The sequence below is a fragment of the Tachysurus vachellii genome, chromosome 24, assembly GCF_030014155.1.
Source record: "Tachysurus vachellii isolate PV-2020 chromosome 24, HZAU_Pvac_v1, whole genome shotgun sequence".
Taxonomy (NCBI): Eukaryota; Metazoa; Chordata; class Actinopteri; order Siluriformes; family Bagridae; genus Tachysurus; species Tachysurus vachellii.
The window spans coordinates 11,813,735-11,835,196 of NC_083483.1; the positions used below are offsets into that span (position 1 = coordinate 11,813,735).

Sequence of the window (21,462 nt, forward strand, 5' to 3'; positions counted from 1 at the left end):
AAACATTGTCTTATTCCACTGTGTACTGCAACAGCTATATATGGTTGAAATGACAATAAAAGCTTCTTGTCTTGACTTGACTTGACTTGTTTATGAGAGACTATAGATTTTCAGAGCAGAATGGCCAGACTTAAAGCTGAAAGGAAGGCTACGATTGCTAAAAATCACTGATACTAATAATCTAATAACTAATAATCACTGTCGACAGCCGCGGTTAGCAGTTTCTACGAGAACAGAATCTGGACAGTCCAAAATTTCGACTACCAAACATTTTTGCCCAAAAATGGTCAAAAAGGCACTTGTAATTAAATTATAAAAAATGGACTAAAAACAAATAAACAAAAAGTTAAACAACAAAACGGTTAGAGAAAAAAAACAGTCAAAAATGTTAAACAGTGTTAAACAATGTTAAACAAAAATGTTAAAAAAAAAAAAAAACAAATCTAATGTATATACCAATATTTTTCACTTCACTTCACTTTTTTTTTTTTTTTTTTTTTAGTTCTTTGGAAAAACAGGCTTCTTCTTGAATGTGATGCAAATGCAGTACCTGGACAGTGAATATACATGACCACACAATAGTAATAGTAAAAAATATTGTTTTTATTATGAGGCACATTGTAAGTTAACTGGTCATTTTTTTAAGATTATGGGAGAAATTTGAAAAAAAAACTTGAATTGACGAACATTTTTTTTTTAAAATATCCATTCTCTACTTCGAAAGAAGAATAGCCAGTAAATGAGGGTCTGATCAGCCCTAACGTTTTCCATTAACAAAGCTGTGAGCACAGTGTAAAAATTTAAACGGCTAGATAACATCTAGATACGAGCAAAGTCTTCACTGTGTGTAATTATCAAAGCAATTCGGAATCACCTGCTTTAAAAACTGGGCCTTATTCAAAGTTGGCAACTAAAGTCATCAACAGACATCAATATTTATGCAGAGAAAGTGTGAGACTCGCACTCAGAGACTGGCTATGCAAGAAAATATTTCTTAAGTAAAAACACTGGAGACAGGGTTTTTCAGTAGCTTTTATACCAGCACATTTAAACACAAGCCCACAAAAAGATCTAGGAAATAGCATTTTTTCTAGAATTTTTCTGTTGTAGTCCAGTGTAAAACGTGAAATTAAGACAACTAATGATAAACACCTTTAACACCACAAACTGGTTTGATTTAACAATATGGCCTCATTCCACCCTCATTATATAGCAGCTTAGAATATAAAATAGCACTTGATCCAGCACATCCTATTAGGTTGCATACAGAGCAAGAAGAAAAACTCATTCGAATTCAAGTTCAGAATCGCAAGTAATTCATTTAGACATGCACAACTCTTACGTAAATTCTGAATAGCTCTTAAGTTGTGTCTGAGTTTGGAATACCAGTGTGTGCAATTTCAGTATTAATTCCCTAATACGTGCTTTACTCGACTCCGAGCGCAGCCCGTATGCACAGCAGTACAAAGTCTTGTCTCTTTGTATATATATTCGTATGAGAGATGGAATTATTTGCTTATTCAAACCTGAATTTTGTCATTAGTAGGCCACATTAAAGAGACTCGGATCCTCTAAGGTTACGTTTTTAAGGCAAGCAGGTAGTGATTCAGTGTTTACAGGTGACCCATGCAAATTTTAGCAACACAGTGAATGCATACAAATATAGCTACTGTTTACAATAAAGTGATTTTAATCAATAAATCATCTTTTTAAATAGAAATATGGTTCATTGCACTTGTTAAAAATTAATATGATTCTTTTAAGGCAATACTGTGATTTCTCTTTTTAAAAAGGTGTAAAATGTACTGTACCATATGCCTGATTTAGAATAGTAAAAATAACAATATCTGTAATATACATACATGTAAAAGACCCTCACCAATACATATACAGTAATGTATTTGCAACTATGTATATACTAGAGCATGTGCATGGCATCACATTCACACTCATAAAGGCACAAAATTTACAGTACACACATTTCACTGAATTTTACAAAGGTGTGTTCTTGGCATGTGCCTGTATTACATGCACACATACGTATATACAGTAGACATGTATAAAATAAATAAATACAGGAGGAAAATGTTATTGGTAAGCGGTTCATGGTTTCCTTCAAATTGGTATTTGGCACAGTCTTTGACTCACCATATTACAACATCAGCCTGTTGTAGAAAGTAATCCATTTGACTTGTGGTCCTCCTCTATCCCAGAAATCCCTCTTGGCACCTTAAAGGGGACAGTTGAGGAGAATGTTCAGGGCCTAGTGACAGATGGGGAAGGATGTCCAAACTCCAAACTCTTTGGTCTGGTGGACAGGCACACGGCAGGGTGTGTGGAACGGAACTGGCTGTTCAAGTCCTGTTATTGTGTCGAGAAAACCCAGACGCTGTTTCAGCAGTCATTTGCAGTTTTGTGTCCAGTTGTTACAGGGGGTGGTGGAGACAACTCAGAAGGTGAAAAGAAAACAGAAGCAGCTTCGTTTTTCACCCATTTTTGTAAACTCCCAACCACCCCACTGGGGGCTAGACGGTACCCTCGTTGTGCACCATGTGGTTCGCCTTTTTGTGAGCAACGCAGTTCTGCGTCTGGTTGAGCAGAATGTCTGTCTCGTCGACCATGCCGTCGTGGAGCTCACTGAGAGTCAGTTCAATTTTGGTGTACTCGCTGTCCGATGGCTGCGGTGTCTTTTCCATGTGCGATGCCATCACGGCATTCTGGTACTGCTGACGGGTGACCTGCGGTGTTGTGGCAAAGACATAACAAAAGGCACTCTGAGTACAAGTGTAGTCTGATACTTCACTGTTTAACCGGACATGCTGGAGATGCTTTGGACAATCTTACACAATTATACACATATTTGCAGTAAACAAGCAATACACTGAGCCCATGGGGGACTATGAGATGTTCATAAACTTATCACTTTCTGTTAAAGCTTATATTTAATTAAGCATTCAGTAGAGTTCAAATTAGTTGAACAGCACTTTTAACAATTGACATGGTCTCAAAGCAGCTTTACAGAAGTATAGAAAGAGAATACAATTTTAAAAGTTTTAAATTTATTTTCTATATATCTCTAACAATAATCTCTAATAAGCAAGCCTGAAGTGACGGTGGTGAGGAAATGATGATGAACTGAGATGATATGATGAAGAAACCTTGAGAGGAACCAGACTCAGAAGGTAACCTCATCCTCATTTGGGTGATACTGGACAGGAAATACTGTAAATGCAAATAATGTCTTTTTTTTACAATGGCTTAAAGTCGAGTGGAATTTTGCAACCAAGAGCTCCTGAGGAACTAACAGGTCAAGTTCATTACGGACTGAACACTAATTCCTTCCTTCCAAAGTATTCAAATGTTCACTGATGAAGAGCACAAAGCTGACCAAACACAGTTTAAAGAATGTGTGAGAGTCTCCAAGTGGTTCTATCCACAGCAGTCCTATTGACATAGGCTGTCCATGCACATTTTACATTTACAGCATTTAGCAGACGCCCTTATCCAGAGCGACTTACATTTTATCTCATTTTTATACAACTGAGCAATTGAGGGTTAAGAGCCTTGCTCACGGGTCCAGCAGTGGCAGCTTGGTGGACGTAGGAATCAAACTCACAACCTCCTGATTGGTAGCCCAACACCTTAACCACTAGGCTACCACATCCCACAGATCTATCCCACCAGACTGCACCACCAAGAGTCCAACCAGAGGTAGGGCGTCACAATGGATCAGGTAGGTCCGGAAAAAGGAGGAGGTGGTCACAATGAGACCTCAGAACACTGGGACTTCTTCCCTTTATCTACGGAATATTGTATAGAGGTATGTTGATGCCATGGGGGGGTACTCTGTGAGAATCCTGAGACATCTACAGATCTACCAGCTCCAGTTGGACTCTGTGATACTAAGAAGAGATGTGAACTCCATGTGATCCTTACACCAATACAGCATTTGTTTGACTGTATATTTGTAATCACACCCTTTAGTGTCACCCATATGAGGATGAGGTTCCCCTTTGAGTCTGGTTCCTCTAAAGGTTTCTTCCTTACCAATTTAAGGGAGTTTTTCCTTGCCACTGCTGCCTGAGTCACCTCAGACTTGCTCATTGGGGATAAACACATATACATGCATACATACATACATACATACATACATACATACATACATACATACATACATACATACATACATACATACATACACACTGTGAACTATATATATCTTGAATTTTTATTATATTAATTCTTTATACTTCTCCTTATGTTTACCTTCTGCTCTATGTTTATGTTCTGTAAAGCTGCTTTGAGACAATGTCCACTGTAAAAAGCGCTATACAAATAAACTTGAAACTTGAATTGAATTACTAATAGAACAGGTGTGACATTTATACTGTGTAACAGGGAACAACCTGGAACTAACCCACAACCGTAGGGTTAGGAGTCAAACTCTCTAACCATTAGGCCACGACTTGAAACTCAAAGTATCATCTCGCTGTGACGCACAGAAACAAAGCTATCGAAGAAATAAATGTTTGACCTTGACGTGGCCTTCATTAGAAAAATTTCAAAATCCTGCCTCACATGTAGGTTACAAAGATACTCGCTCCATCTATATACCCTTTAAACATTTAATTGTCATCTTATTCTTGAAGAAAACAAAAATCATGGGTGGATGGATAGACAGAATGACAACCTTCAATAATGATCCCTTTCAGTCCTGGAGATAAAAAAAAAAAGTTGAAAATATAAATGTATTCTTTTTAATCTATTCACCTTGACATAAAGAAGATCTGTAATGGCTCTAACTGTGTAGTCTGGTACGTAGATCTGCAGAAAGGAGTTGAGCTGGTTGTTGCTGCTGCCCAGTGGGGGATTAATAGCTTCGTTGCGGTCACTCCGGTTCAGCGAGTCAGAGTGGTTCAGTCCATATGGCCTAGGTGGAGACTTGTTCTCTGAAAGAATAAAAAGTATAGATAACATAGAACTTAAATTAGAGCTGAGCTGAATTACAAAGCATCTACATTTACACCACAGCTAGATTCTCCGAGATGCAGGACAGGTATAGAAACTTGAGTTTAAAGACATGCTCTACAATTCAGCATGCAGTGGTAAGCAATTTCCACATAAGCCACACAGAAGTTTTGTGTGTGTGTGTGTGTGTGTGTGTGTAAACGATGACCAAACATTGCACAGCAATGTAAAGAAATGTCTTAATGGCAGTCACAGAAGGGGTTGGTGAGGAGGTCAGTGTTTTAAAGTGGCAGCAACAGCTGGATAAAGACTGATAAAAAAGACCTTACAACCCTGAAAGAGAGCACTAGTCCTGTTTTAATTAAACACAGCTTATTTTTTCCACTTCTTAAAGGGGGCCGGCCTACAAACACACACGCACACACTTTTCTCTGCTTCTCGTTCTCCAACACACACACACACACACACACATGCTCTATCACTGGTAGTGTTAATGCCACAGTTTGATTGGAATGTATGTAATCCGCGTTTAGATGTCTGAGTACTGCGTCCGTCCCCAGTCTGAGGGGCCCCACATGCTACACATTGGGTCAGTGTGTGTGTATGGGGTCAGACTCTGTGTTTGTGTGCGTGAGTGTGTGTGTATGTGTGTGATGGAATCAGTGTATGTGTGTGAATGGGGGGAGGTCATGGTTATTTTTCCAAGTCTGGTAAAATCAGTAGGAGGGATACTACGAATTTATGGTATGAGTCCATGGAAGTACAGAAAGGAGGTGGGGGCGTTCAACTGGGTCATTCTTCCCTCTTGTTAAAAGGCAACAAAGATTAAATCGGATACGAACCAACTACATTCTGACACAGAATATTCGAAATAGATATTAAAGTTGCTCATACTTGCGAATCATTGGGTTTTTCTTGTCTCTCATTTAACAGTATTCATGTTTGTATGTTACTCTCTTTTACATCAGCATGCAGCGGGTAACATGCGTAATCTTCTTTACTGTCACATATTCTTGCCAACAGTTCATGCCATGCAACCAAAATGAAGCCAGGGATCTAACAGGTCACGGTGAAACATTACCGATACCAGTACCTGGAGGTACTCTGATTGACCTCTTGACCAAACAATTGCGTTAAAGGGAAAGAGAAACTAAACAGAGAGAGAAAAATTATGAGAGAATGAAAGCAAGGAAATCATAAGAGAAAACACACCAGGACATCATTACAGTGAGGTGAAAAGGCCAGATGGTTACTGATCATCAGATGCGTCTGGATCCAACCCGTAGGGGAAAATGTTCCACAATGATGACAAGAATCATCCAAAGTTCTGCATCAATATCTGATATGTTTGCAAAACTCATGTTGTACATACATAATTAAAATGCAGTTCCAACATTCCACCAACAGAGGTCACATAACTCCTGCACCATATTTCTCCCTCTCAGTGGCCCAGTCCCAAAGCCCACCCCTGTGGTTTTGTGTGCGTTTTCATGTGACTTCCGGTAAGTGTTTAATTGTGTCCCATTTCTCAAAGCCCTATAAAACAACAGCAAATGTACGCTAAGTATACTCAAATTACGCTAAGTATACAGTATATCCCAAGGATTCAGCGTGTGTAAAATGTGATTCCTAGAAACCTAGAAAAGAAGTTCTAAAGATGGCTAAGTAGCATGAAGCTGGTTGAATAATTACAGTGAGGCTTAAAGGTTTGTCAAGCTTTTAGAATTTTGGATCATTTTCCTCGATAAATAAATGAGCAAGTGTAATATTTTTATGCAGAGATCTAGAAAATTCCAAAGGGTGCACAAACTTTCAGGCACTACTGTATATCCAAAAACTTTTGTCATGGAGAACCATTAAAGGATCTGTTTAGTCTTTCTAGTATATATATACTGGGGTAGATACTGAAAATAGAATACTTACGATTGTTGAATTAAAAACGTGTTCAGAATTCTCCAGTCTGATTGGTCAGAAAGTCTGGATTATTTTTTGCTAACATTATTTTGCTAAGACATTCGTTTCGGCTGCAAGGCAACGGACAGGATTTTTATTGATCTCACTTTAATTCAATCGCTTCTATACCCATACATTGACTAGAATGGAGGAGGTTTCATATAATCAATTAAAAATGGCATCAGTTATGGTTTTTATGGTGAAACATTTTCTTTAAGGAGATGCTTGTGCAAGGCTATGATTTATAGAAGGAGTTACCAGGGCCAACATTTTGTAAAGATCACCCTGTAGGTTTTTTGTACCACTGATGGAACCTACAAAAGAACAATTCCCTATCAGAAAGAGTTGCTTTAGTGGAAGCTAAGAACTTCTATTTATCCAGTTTACCTTCATAGAACCCATGACAATCCCTTTTATGATAAGACTGTTCCAATAAACACGGTGGCTTAGTGGTTAGCACGTTCGCCTCACACCTCCAGGGTCGGGGTTCGATTCCCGCCTCCACCTTGTGTGTGTGGAGTTTGCATGTTCTCCCCGTGCCTCGGGGGTTTCCTCCGGGTACTCCGGTTTCCTCCCCCGGTCCAAAGACATGCATGGTAGGTTGATTGGCATCTCTGGAAAATTGTCCGTAGTGTGTGATAGCGTGAGTGAATGAGAGTGTGTGTGCCCTGCGATGGGTTGGCACTCCGTCCAGGGTGTATCCTGCCTTGATGCCCAATGACGCCTGAGACGCACAGGCTCCCTGTGACCCGAGGTAGTTCGGATAAGCGGTAGAAGATGAATGAATGAATGAATGTTCCAATAAACAACTATCTTTGTGCTTCAATGCCTGTGGAAAATTCAGCCCAGATGAATTATGATTCTTTGTAGTGACACAGCCTCAAGAACAACCATCTCACCTGTCACTGATAGTGACAAAATTCCACCTTTGAGTGGGTTCCAATATCAGAAATCACAGGTGTAAACTTTTTTTTTAGAAGGATCCCATGTTTACTGTGAAAGAAGCTACACTGTTAGACCACAGGTTCCAACACTGGTCCTGAATTACCCCCTGTCCAACAAATGTAAGTGCTTTCCCTAACACAGCTAATCCGTTATGAGTAATATAAGATTTCATTGTTTTACTTATTACACCAAATATTTAAAAAGATTCTCTGGCTTTCGTTTACGTAGAATGAAAAATGTTGAGGTAATAGCAGGAAAGATTAGATGTGTTATTTACCTGGAGAAGCAGTGAGGGCCATCATTCCATATGATGAAAACCCTCCAGATTCAAACTTCATCCCATCCTTCCCTGCCTCCACTTCAACTTTCCCCTGCGGGGAGCAGAAAAGTCAAAAAATTGTAAAGGCCTACAAACACTATGGACTTTTGAATACTTAATTTTTAATATACATCATGATTATACAAGTTCTTTATATATCCATAAATGTTTCTTTTGGTTTGTTCATCTAGGAGAATTCCTATTTACTATTCACTGAACCCATTTTTCCCCAGTGTGTGTATAGACTGTAATCCCTGTGTATGCACTCTGGTCTAAAACTAGTAGCATAACAAAGCAACGCTGCACTGCAAGCTTTCACAGACACTTTCTTCACACTGTATCATTCAAAAGCTTCCCACTCAAGCCATGTGAAAAGCAAGGCTTGTTTACATCACAGTTTACTTACTTGCCATGTCCTACACTCATCATCTACTAACATGTCTTCTATGGGTTAAAACTGTCTTTGACAACTTTTACGGGTTGTCAAGAAAAAGAGAGAAAAGTTTAATCCGTTAATATGTTCCCCCGTATTCTTCTACCCAATTAGGACTTCCCACTAGCCAGATCTTGGATTCATGGCCACACACGTGGCATCATCTGGTTTAAAATTTATGACAATTTTCTGAGTCACTGCTTTGTAAAATCTTATTAAATCTCATTATGCTGTATGCTGCTACTGGATGCTTGAATTTCCTCCGGGATCAGTAAAGTATCTATCTATCTACCTTTGTGTGAACTACAGTGCCTTGCAAAAGTATTCGTACCTACTGAACTTTTTCACATTTTGACATGTTACAACCACAAAGAAAAATGTATTTTATTGGGATTTTATGAAATAGACCGAAAGAAAGTTGCAAATAATTGTGAAGTGGAATGAAAATTATAAATGCTGTCCAAATTTTTTTTTTTTTTACAAATAAATATCTGAGTGTGGTGTGCATTTGTATTCAGCCCCCTTTACTCTGATACCTCTAACTAAAATCCAGTGAAACCAACTCCCTTCAGAAGTCACCTAATTATTAAATAGAGTGCAATTTAATCTCAGTATAAATACAGCTGTTCTGTGAAGCCCTCAGAAGTGTTAGAGAACATTAGTGAACAAACAGAATCATGGAGACCAAAGAACACACCAGACAGGTCAGGGATAAAGTTGTGGAGAAGTTTAAAGTAAGGTTAGGTTATAAATTAATATCCCAAGCCTTGAACATCTCACGGAGCACTGTATATTCCATCATCCGGAAATGGAAAGAGTATGGCACAAGCCTACCAAGACATGGCTGTCCAGCTAAACTGACAGGCCGTGCAAGGAGAGAATTAATCAGAGAAGCAGCCAAGAGGCCCACGGTAACTCTGGAGGAGCTGCAGGGATCCACAGCTCAGGTGGAAGAATCTGTCCACAGGACAACTATTAGTCGTGCACTCCACAGATCTGGTCTAGCCAAATACAGGGAAATCTTAGATGAAAACCTGTTAGAGTCTGCAAAAGACTTGAGACTGGGGCGGAGGTTCACCTTCCAGCAAGACATTGACCCTAAACATACAGCCAGAGCTACAATGGAGTGGTTTAGATCAAGGCATATTCATGTGTTAGAATGGCCCAGTCAAAGTCCAGACCTACTGTAATTCCAATTGAGAATCTGTAGCGAGACTTGATGTTCACAGACGCTCGCCATCCAATCTGACTGAGCTTGAGCTATTTTGCAAAGAAAAATGGGCAAAAATTTCACTCTCTAGATGTGCAAAGCTGGTAGAGACAAACCCCAAAAGACTTGCAGCTATAATTGCAGCAAAAGGTGGTTCTACAAAGTATTGACTCAGTGGGGCTGAATACAAATGCACGCCACACTTTTCAGATATTTATTTGTAAAAAAAAATTTGGTCACCATTTATCATTTTCCTTCCACTTCACAATTATGTGCCACGTTGTGTTGGTCTATCACATAAAATCCTAATGTCTTTCAGTGTTAATTCTGCTACACATTCACACATAATCTTATCTTCTTGTGTATCCCTGACTACCATTCATCTTAAGGATGACCAACAATCATGCCAATCAACCTGGCACTGGCATCAGTTTCCCGCATGAATGAAATTGAATGTAAGAAGTGTTTAAACAATTATTATAGACTAAGAATACATGTTTATTTACATCCAAGCAGACCAGGACTGGCCAAAAATTTACCAATACCAGTGTCTACCCAGCAATGGAGGGCTAAGGATTGGCCAATAATTACCACTTCATCCGTTTTAGATATCTTTAAATCTTAATCATCCAAGAACCCTTAAAGAACTCTGTCTAAGAGTGCACACCAGTTGACCAACTGACCTGCAGGATGAGGATGAAGTAGTCTGAGGGTCTGTTGCGGACATAAAGGTAATGTTCTGGTGCTTTTTTGTTCTTCTCATTGAACTTAAGTTCCTGGATTACATTAGGGTGCTTCAACAACCTCAGCAAGATCTTCTCAGACATCTGATTTAGGCCAAAGGTTTCCACCTCTGTAAAGGAGAAAAACACATTTGTGAGAAATGTCGATACCAACACAGGACATACGCCAACTTTCCCAGCTTTAAAACTATTTGAAGTATTTGAAATTTCGCGTTTGGTCTGAAGTACATTTAATACACATTGTAGTGTGTATTTAATTAAAGTAAAAGTAAAATCCACATCTTCAGTAATTTCTTCTTTATGACCCACATTTATAGGAGTTCTTTAATAGCATCTAGCAAAAAAAACAATACTCAAGAGTTAAATGAATGGCTCAGAAAAATTGTAATGTTTGTAATGTACAAATCTATCAGCCAGGTCACACTGACTGACCAGGTGTCAGTTCTTTATTTTAAAACAGCTCTCCTTTCTTTTATTTTATTGCCAAGCAGCCGCATTAAATTATTTAACTTGCTAAATGTTGCAGTTAACAACTAGAATATTGCTGGACTGAGGACAAACGTACAGCAGATACATCACAAAGCTATCAGTAAACTACCTAGACTGGCTAAGACTTACTGAGGTAATATGGGACAGAAAATAAAAGATCCCCAGTTCCATACAAGCTGCTATGTATTAATAGAGGCGTATAAACCGAAAATTGTCTCAAACCATTTGGAGTCTTGACTAATCCACAACCTTCTAAATTATTCCTCCTCTATCTCACTAGTTCTGTTCTCCCATCAGACTCGTTCTGGACCTCTAATATCGTATCTCGTTGATCAATAAGACTTCATTCCTTAAACTTTCATAACCTCACAGTGTCACAAAAACAGTTCCTCTCAGAGTGAGCCTTAAACTTCAGGTCTTTTCAAGTATCAGGGATATTTGATTAAAGGAAAACTAGTAAATGTGTTCATTCTAATTTCATATTTTCATTCACTTTTCATTACGTTTGCACCACAAATTTCAGTTTAAATGTATATATATTAATGTTCCAGCTTTTTCTGTAATGGCTTTGTAGTTACATGAAATGAATCAACATTATTTTATCCAAGAAAAAGAAAAATCCAGCTGAATATATTTACAATCACTCTGCAAATAGCCATGCCCTAATTTCTTAGAACAAAAAAACAATGAATATTGACCATTATATTTTTTTATTTCTTTCCTCCTTCTTCCCTTGTTTATAACCTTTTTAGTGAAAGTGTTCAAATTAAAATTAATCTATAATAGGTTAACAAATTGGAAAGAACTCTCAAATAAATTTGCACAGTTGTTAAACAATATTGTGACAAGCCAGGAATTGAATAGGCAGTGTATGGATATGTGGATATGTATGTCACCAGGGTAAACAGCACCTACCAGGCCTCACTCTTCACTCCTCTGCAGGGCTAGCATGCTAACAAAATAGTCACAAGGCACACTGGGGAAAATCAAGCAGCCACGCAGCACACTTGCCTGTTGCTAGGAAACGCAGAGTAGCCAGTAGAAGCTGAGGTGATATTTTAACCTTCATTTCATTGTCCATGGGCTTGAAGGCCGAGAAATCCTGCTTCCTCTCCCGATGGGTGATTTTCTTTTTTGTTTTGTTGTCGGCTAATGGGGAAGTCAGGATGAGAGGAAAGAAGGGAGGTGTTTTTTTAGTGAAATTCCTTGATACAGAAGATCTTGATATTGATATAGGTGATTAAAACATCCTGAACATAAAAAGAAGAATGATGAGGACCGACTTAACCTTGCAAAGAAAATTTTAAAAACAACCCAGCGGAAAGTAACCAACTCATATTACTTAACAATTTAAAACATAGCAATACAAAAAAAGTATAATTTCAACAGAAGAAAAAAATTCAATAGGACATATTATATCAAGATGGCAGGAAGATGCACTTACTGTATAAATCTGTTTCATCCAGGATTTCAGACTTGATTATTTCTTCAATCACATCCTCCAGGGTGATGATCCCGAGCACCTCATAAAAGGGATCCCCTTCCCCCTCATTGTTGACCCTCTGAACTATCGCCAGGTGTGACTTCCCTGAGAAGAGACAAAACAAACTATGTTTGCTGTGACTAACGGAGAGCACAGTACATTTATCGCTAAGTTTTATCTGTCTTGTAATCAATTAGTAACACACTTGAATTGTTTACCAATTAGATGATTTGGACCCCTTTCAGACAAGATTGTAGAGGAATCTTCCCAGATATGCTAGAGTTTAAAAAGTTTTATTTTCTATATTCATATATTTGTAAAAAGTTGCTATAAACCCAAAACTTTAACAGACATGTCACAGACATTGAGAATGACACTTAACCAGCACTGTGAGCTGTCATCTAGCTATAAGCATTCAGCTAGTGTGCATTATCACTGTTATCATCATGCTAGCTAACGTTTAACATGTTCGGAATAAAGCTGTTAATAGCATGGTGTCTGCTAGCTCTTAGCATTCAGCTAGTTTATAATCATCGGGTTTCTTCTCATGGTATATAACATTTAAAAGATTTGGATTTAAGCTCTTGATAGTTAACATGGTGTGTGCTAGATATTAGCATTCATCTAGTTTTTATAATTAGAGATATCATGTCTGCTAACATTTGAGAGATTGGGGAGTCTTTATTAGCCTCAGTTAATGTTTGGCAAACAGGGCACTAATTTATTTATTTATTTTTAAATCAGTGTGTAGAATTTCTTTAGTAAAACTTTCTTGTACTTTTACTTTCATACGTTTTCACTATTAGAAATATTACAACATTTGAGAGATTGGGCATAAAGCTGATGTTAGTTAGCATTATGTCAATCAGCTATTAGCATTCAGCTAGATTTTAATCATTAGAGAAAACATGCTTGATAACAGCTTTACCTAATGTTTAGTTGAATGGAGTTGAATTTTATTAGTATCTAAACTCAGTATGTAAGTAGAATTTTTTTGTGAGCCTTTCTTGTTTTTTTTTTACATTCATACTTTTAAGTATATACTTGTTTTTTTACTTTAACTTAAGAATTTGAAGCTATATATAAAGCTATAACTTGACAAATGGGAAGATAATAGGAAGCATCTGATACACAGCAGCTCCATTTTCCAAATTAATATCATTCTTTCAGTTTCCCAAGAACTACCTAAAAATCAAAAGGGGAAAAAAAAACTATTTACAAATACAGTTAAAGCAAAAAACACTAAACAAATACTTTGCCTTTTCTCAGCTTGTGATCATTTAAAAGGAATTTTCCGGAGGGCCAGGCTAATATTAGCCCTGAAATGAAGTTTCCATTCCACTTGGGCAGTATTCTCACCAAAGCCACTGCTGGCTGACGTGAGCTGTCTCAGAGCTGGCCGTTTACATGCAGATGGCTGTTTGCTGCAGTAGTAGGAAGTAGGAAGCACTTGGAGCAAATGCAGTAACAACAAACCCACATTGAGGTGCGTGCCTCGCTACTCATTCTCTGGTATCCCAGCATTTACCTCGGCCAACAACAAGTCACAATGTTGCATAATCAGTATGGCTGTGTTAAACAGTGGTTCGGCAGATGCAAAAAACTGCTTTCTACTTGAGATTTCAATGATTCCTGCGATTCATACTGCACACTGGGTCTTGTACAGTGTACAGGAAAATTCCCCCCCCCAAAAAAATCACATAAAAAAACAAACAAAAACCACTAAGGTTTCTAGTTACATTCCCTGAGTAATTAGCATGATCTGTCACGTCATTTGGTGCCAAAGGTTAACGTTGTTTGTAAACAATGTTCAGGTCATACATTCTTATAAGATCAGTCAGCTAACAGCCACGTCCAAGTAGAGTTATTCAGATTGGTCCCTATGGAAAAGATTAAGGGTCAAATATGAGGGTTAGCTGTAAATCAAACGACTAAATAACTAAAGCATGAACATATAAAGTGACGGGGGAGGTGGGTCTGGGCCGTTGTGGAATAAAAACATGTTTGCTTAACGTAAGCCAAGGTTCCCTGGAGTACGGCTCGAAACGGCAGAGATCTCAAGCGAGTGGAGAAATCAGCTTATCCAAAAGCACAGTGTTCTCAGTGGGTTTCGTTTGAACCTCAATAGATTTTAAATTGAGAGAATGTGATGTTGCTTATTAATGCAATATACTCAGCATGAAGCTTAAGCTGAAATCAACATAGCTGCATACAGCATGAAAAGACAGCCACACAGACCCATGCCCTTATTGGACTTAACACTGCATCCCTCATAATGCTCACATTCTTTCCATTTTCTCAGCAAAAGAGAAACTGCATCATCTGAGGAACAGACAGAAGGAACAGACACTAACATCTTCCATGCTTATTCATAGTTTCGGCTGTTCTATAATTATCCCAATATCTTTTTTTAAGAAAGACAGAGGGGTTCTAAGGGGTGACCCTTCATGACCTCCGGGACATTAATGGATAGTGGGCAGCCTTAAAGAGACAAGGCAATGGGTAAAGTCTAAACAGAGATTTTCCATGATGCATGCTTCAAACCCTAAGCCGAAACCTGAGGCTGTGTAAACCTTCTCAGGGTCGTGGTTTAAGATCAGATTTTGCCATTCACACCAAGGGATATAAGGCTGGTGGGGGGCCTTTATAAACTGTTTATGTACTCTATATAGACTCCTGTTTTAAACTGAGGCCAAAAATGTGAAACATTTATAATTTTATAATTTGTTGAGTTGGTTGTTTTCCACTAATATCACATCCAAAGGGTTTTCTTCCTCAGAAATGTACTCCAATTCAAAACAATGTCCAAATACCTAATGCAAAAAACAGGTGGTAAGCAAACGTCAACAACAAGGTGAAATCATGAATAAAAAATGGGAAGCAAACAATAAGTAATTGGTAAAACAATTGGTAATAAGTGAGTGTTAGTTCACAGTAAGAAATTGTTTGTGAGGCATTTATATGGGGTGTTTTATCAGGTGACTGTGAATGTGACATGATCTGTGTGATGGGAAGCGTTGTCCTGGGCAGACATGTCTGTAGGGCACAGTGTGTTATGTGAAAAATACATTTGTTGTGGATGCGAGAGTTGACCTGACAATACAGACAGGTTCATCTTATCTCTTGCTTTATAGCAGCTATAAAAAGGCATTACATCAACAAACTCTTGTTCTATCTTTAAGTTAATATGCCAAAAAACAAATAAAAAAATGGTAGTGCAAAAAAAGTCCAAAAGACCACTGTCCTGAAGAATTTCTCAAGTTACAGCTTTAATTCTGATGGTTTAAAAACAATGACCCTTGGGTTAGGGTTAGGGTTAGATTTCCAAATTTAAGATCCTTAATGTGTAAGTATCAACGGAGCTCTGATGACTCAAAGCACCGAAACTTAAAATAAACAAGATATCATAGTGTACTGTTTGTAGTGTATCAGGGGACTCATTATGTAATCACATTACCTCAAGACCATCATATCCTGCTTGTTCTCTCTTACAGAAAATCAATAGCTCTCACAGAGAATCGCCATACGTTTCCTTTTGCGTTTGTCTGTTCGTCATCCTCGTCATCAGAATGAACTAACAACATACAAATGACGCTGATGTAATTACTTTTAAGTGATAAAAAGTACATAGGAATACGTAGTGATAGCGACACTCCTGTCTGAAAGAGAGTGAGAGGAAGCCAGATAACGCAAACAATGTGAGATAGCACCTCAGTGCTGATAATGTATCCATCTCTCCCACATCTCTTCTGAGACTCTTGCTCTTTTCCACCATTCCCAGCTTTATTTCTGGAAGGCACGTTGTCATTTTCCATAGTCCAACTGCAACTATAAATACACAAGTTAGGCTGCTGACAGGGTCGCTGTCTGAGACACACGATGATCAGCCCTTATCAATATTTTAGCTAGGGGAAATACTGAGACGTTGTGAAAGCATGATGAGAAGTCTTTGAGGAAATATACTTTACTTTACAGATAACTTTATTAGGCACGCTATGTTAATACTGGGGTAGCGTGTCCATTTGTTCTCAAAATAGCCTTGATTCTTTGGTGCATGGACTATACAAGAGATTCTAACAATAATTTTTGAGATTACTTGAGATGTTAACATCCTAATTCCTGCAGGTTTTCAAGAGCACTTCCATGCTCTGACTCTCCCATTGACTGGGAAGGTCAATGAAGTACCCTGACCTTTTCGAGTTTGGTGCATTATCATGCTGTAAGTATCCATTAAAACATGAGGGATGCCTATGATCAGCAATACTTAAATACAGTGTGCCAAGAAAACATTCCATACACCCTTACACCACCTCCAGGTTGAAGCCATGGATTCTGTTGGTACCAAATTCTGACCATACCATCAGTATTCCTCAGCATAAATCAAAACTCATGAGTCCAGACTACAATTATTCAGTCTTCAGCTGTCCGGTTTAAATGATTCTGCTTCCACTGCAGCCTCGGCTTTCTGTTTTTTGTCTGAAAAAGGAGGAACCTGACATGATCTTCTGCTTCTGTTGGTCACCTGCCTCAAGGTTCAACGTATTGTGCATTCTGAGACACTTTTCTGCTCACCACAATTCCATTCTCCATCAACCTTTTCTTTATTGTACCATTCAGTGTAAACTCCAGAGACTGTTGTGTGATTGTTGGTGCCTGATGGACTGGTTTGAGTGTTTGAGCTGCTCATCTCCTGGGAGTTGAGCAGCTCAAACACTCAAACCAGTCCATCAGGCACCAACAATCATACCACGTTAAAACATTAGATGAAGCTGCTGATTTGTATCTGTAATTTGTATTGTGATTTTATGCACTGCACAGCTGCCACAGGGTTGTCTGATTAGATAATTGCATGAATGAGAAGGTGTACAGAAAACTATATATAATACCTAGTAGTTCTATGGTGTTTCAAATAAAGTGGCCATTAAGCGTTTCTTAATCAAATGTATTCTTAGGGCAAGTGGTTAAGGCTTTGGGCTGATGATCACAAATACAGAACCGCCAAGCTGCCACTGTTGGGTCCTTGAACAACTCCCTTAAATCTCTATGCACCAGGGGTAATGAATATGTTAAAAAAAAAAAAAAAAAAAGGCTGATTATTTTTTCTAAAGATGAATGTCTCAAATGTTTCCTCTGTAAATATACTACCAAGGATGTCCTGATATTCTGATCTCTATCCTGATACTGAATAATGATACAGTGATATAAAATGCAGTCAGATACACACACACTAACCGCACACACACACACCCACCCACCCACCCACACACACACACACTTACACACTTTTGGACCCGCACAACCTTTAGGCCAGTGGTTCTCAAAATGAGATCTGGGGAACCTCCAGGGTCTTTGAAATATATCAAGGGGATCTGTGAACCCAGTGTTACCATAGTTTTTAGTGAGTGTTACTGGTTTAACAAACTGTTAAGATTTAGATGGGGAAAAAGGTATGCTAAATTAATCTGATTTCTTTCTGTTCTTTCCCTGCCCTCTCTGCAGTTCAGTCCATCCCAGAATCTGGAATGACACTGAACTGCAATTAGTTTTATTACTCTACCATTTTATAAGACAGCTGAAAGAACAAGATATAAATGATGAACTATAACAGTAAGACATAAACCTAATAAAAATAAAAACAGAGCTAGTTCAATCATTAATATTCCAAACATCTAATAAATGTAATAGTAAATAGAAAAAAATTAATAATGCCATTGTTGTTCAGTCTGATTCAGCTTTAACTTTATATAAGACACTTCCTCTTTCTAAGTCCCTACCAGGTTGCCTAACAGTTATGTCTTTAATTCTAATTTGTAAAATAAATAGTCTTACAAACAATCAGACAGTTAAGTTAAACCATATCTTCAGTCAACTCTGTTTAAGTGTAGAGACTCAGAACTGCCTCAGAATGTGTGTGTGTGTGTGTGTGTGTGTGTGTGTGTGTGTGTGTGAGAGAGAGAGAGAGAGAGAGAGAGAGAGAGAGAGAGAGAGAGAGAGAGAGAGAGAGAGAGAGAGAGAGAAAGGGACAGAGAAAGAAATAGAGAGAGTGAGAGACAGAGAGGATGTGTGTGTTTGTGTGTGTGTGTCTATATGTTTTGGGGTGGTAGGGGGTAAAAGAGAAAGAAAGAGAGAGAGAGAGAGAGAGAGAGAGAGAGAGAGAGAGAGAGAGAGAGAGAGAGACTGCCTGACCATAATCAATGTTGCCAGCCCGCAGCCTGTCTGAAAAAAAGGTTCTGGTTGGAAGATTTCCATGCCAGGGCATTAGGCAAGGGTTTGTGTCGCCTGTAATTTACAACACTGAGGGAAACGGCCAGAAGGACAATGTGGGTTTGGGTGTGTGTATGTGTGTGTGTGTGTGGGAGGTGATGGAGGAAAGATGGTACTGGAGCGCTGGGCCTTGGGAATGCCAAGGGGGCAGTTCAGAAATCCAAGTGGGCTTTTCTGCCCCTAAATGTGCTGTCACAGAGAAGTAGTATTACCAGATAGATAGATAGATAGATAGATAGATAGATAGATAGATAGATAGATAGATAGATAGATAAATAGATAAATAGATAGATGGATAAACAGTCTGAGAAGCAAGTGAAATAATTTTAGCCATTTTTCTTAGCTAAATTTAATTTGCTTAATTTAGTTTTTCTCAGTATCCTAGTTCATATTAGTTCACTTGTGAAAAGTTACTTTTTTATGATACATATTTTTGCAAATCTTCATTAAAGTCTCTCTAGGACCTTATAGAGTACATCGCACCTCCAGAGGCAGCTGTTGCTCTACAATAGCAGCGCATTTAACAGCAAACTTGGATTGTTGGTGTGCTTTTGGCTGAACATGTTCCTAATAGTATTCCCTTTTCCATCCTTCTCTTGGTTGATGAAAACGTATTTTTTTGAAGAGCGTAGAATTGGTACAAACTGGAGTTTATGTGTCAGGTTATTTGTTAGACCTGTTTTATCATCTTAGGGCTTTTCAATGCTGGAATACGAGGCTTCCTCAGACTCAACTTAAGAGTGTCTCCATCAGGAAGTTAGCTAGCTCTCTGAGTGAACGTCAAGTTTGGTTATAGATTCAGGGGTGTGGCATATCTCAAATGTTACTGGCTTTTGTTTAAGTCAGTCAAACACTTTAACACGGCATCAGCATAAAACACCAAATCACACCTAAAAAGCTATAAATAATTTTACTTCCTATAAAGTGACAAGTGATGTCCTCTAGTTAGAAACAGATTTGAGGTTGAGGTTAATGAGCTAACGTTTAACGTAAATTTTTTTTAATGCTATAAATAAAGGATTTACATGCCACTGACTACATTTGAAAAGTTCATCATGCCAAGGACATTACGTTATCATATCTGATTCTCATCCAGTTCCACCTCTCTTTATTACATAATATAATTCTAACAGCACCTACCCAAGATCAATGTACAGATACATCAAAGATCTTAAAATGCATGTAATAATACCAGTCATCCTAAAGTTGAAATAACAGACAGAAATTACCAATAAATAAAGCAAGATTTAGCCCTTAGCAATGAAGGAACACCAGCAGTGATTGGGACCATCTGCACTTGTTCCCAATGAGGTTTATACCAAATCAAGTTTTGCCTCTGAACCTGAAGCTTATTTCTTAAAATCAGGTAATGTTGCTGAAAATATGGACCAAATCTGGAGTCAATACATAAAATGTATTGGCTTCACATCCTGTACGGTTTAATTGTTTGTGCACTAATGGATAAACCTGCAAAATTCTATTCAATACGGCATCTTCATGGTAGCCATCGAACATAGCATGGCCCAGTCACTGTGGAAAGTGGACTTGTGTTTCTGACATTGTTGACTGTGGTTTTAGGGCACTGCTGTGTAGATAGCTGGTAATGTCCTCTATCACTGGGCCAAGTTTCATAAAATGTGTGCATAGTGTTCTACAGGCTGCCATAGATTATCTTATCGAAGAAGAAGAAGAAGAAGAAGAAGAAGAAGAAGAAGAAGAAATTTCTTAGAAAAAAACAGGTATAGAAAAATACAGTTTATGTAACTATATGATTATTAAATCTGATTTGGGTGAATTGTATTTTTACATTGATATTTTATACAAAGAAGATTGTGCCTTTAATAGACCCATGTTCTTGCTGGATGAGTGGACAGATTCTTGACAGTTCAAGACAAACCAGAGATTATCTTCAAGATACTTAACAGACAGAAAATACAGAATTGCCAGGAGACTATAGGCAAGTCTTTAATCCAGGGGTTCTCATGTCTGGTCCTGGTGATCTTGAGAATACTTCCTACACACAAGGCTTCAAGGATCAGGTCCTCCTTAAAGCACTGATGTGCTGAGATCAACTGTGTTAACTTAAGGGCACAAACTACATGAAGGAGATCCAGGATTAGAGGATCCTTGTTTAATCAGATGAATGTCTAAGCAATCACCTTGACATGATCACAGACCTAAAATCCTGTAAAGCCACTCTGATCTTGCCTAATTACTGCTTAATATCCCACATTAGTCCCAATGGTTTAAAGCATAATTGAGAACATGACAATCCTAGGCTGTACCTATGAGTCCATTCCAAATAGGTAACAAAGCTAAGCCTATGTTTAAATCTTTTAAATGTTTTAATACTAATGTGTTCATTCTAGTATTTCTGCTCATGCAGTATTGTTGAACATACAGTATTTACACTGGTCAGAGCTGTTTTTGTGTATTGTCTTTTGTGTATTGTCGTTTGTGTAATGTCTTGTATTTTTTGTTTGCACTGTCTTTTTGTCTTGTGCACCAGGTTGCACAGATGCACTTTATGTGGCTAGGACTAACTTAATTAAGTCTTTATTCTGTCTTTGTTCTATGTAGCACCATGGTCCTGCTACACGTTGCACCTTGTCTCATTTCACTGTGTACTGCAACAGCTATATACGGTTCAAATGA

The 21,462-nt window shown here is 38.2% G+C and overlaps 1 protein-coding gene across 1 annotated transcript in view; it reads right to left on the reverse strand.

The window, feature by feature from the left end:
• Window positions 1–618: 618 nt before the first annotated feature.
• The window catches only part of cnnm2b (cyclin and CBS domain divalent metal cation transport mediator 2b), a 28,184-nt gene continuing 7,340 nt past the window's right edge, over window positions 619–21,462 (reverse strand). The window contains exons 2-7 of the mRNA XM_060861049.1: window positions 12,505–12,648; window positions 12,072–12,209; window positions 10,512–10,681; window positions 8,144–8,237; window positions 4,771–4,949; window positions 619–2,738 (exon numbers count right to left, since the gene is read on the reverse strand). Of these exons, the coding sequence (XP_060717032.1) occupies window positions 2,526–2,738; window positions 4,771–4,949; window positions 8,144–8,237; window positions 10,512–10,681; window positions 12,072–12,209; window positions 12,505–12,648 (938 nt within the window). The 3' untranslated portion in view covers window positions 619–2,525. The remainder of the gene's footprint in view (window positions 2,739–4,770; window positions 4,950–8,143; window positions 8,238–10,511; window positions 10,682–12,071; window positions 12,210–12,504; window positions 12,649–21,462) is intronic.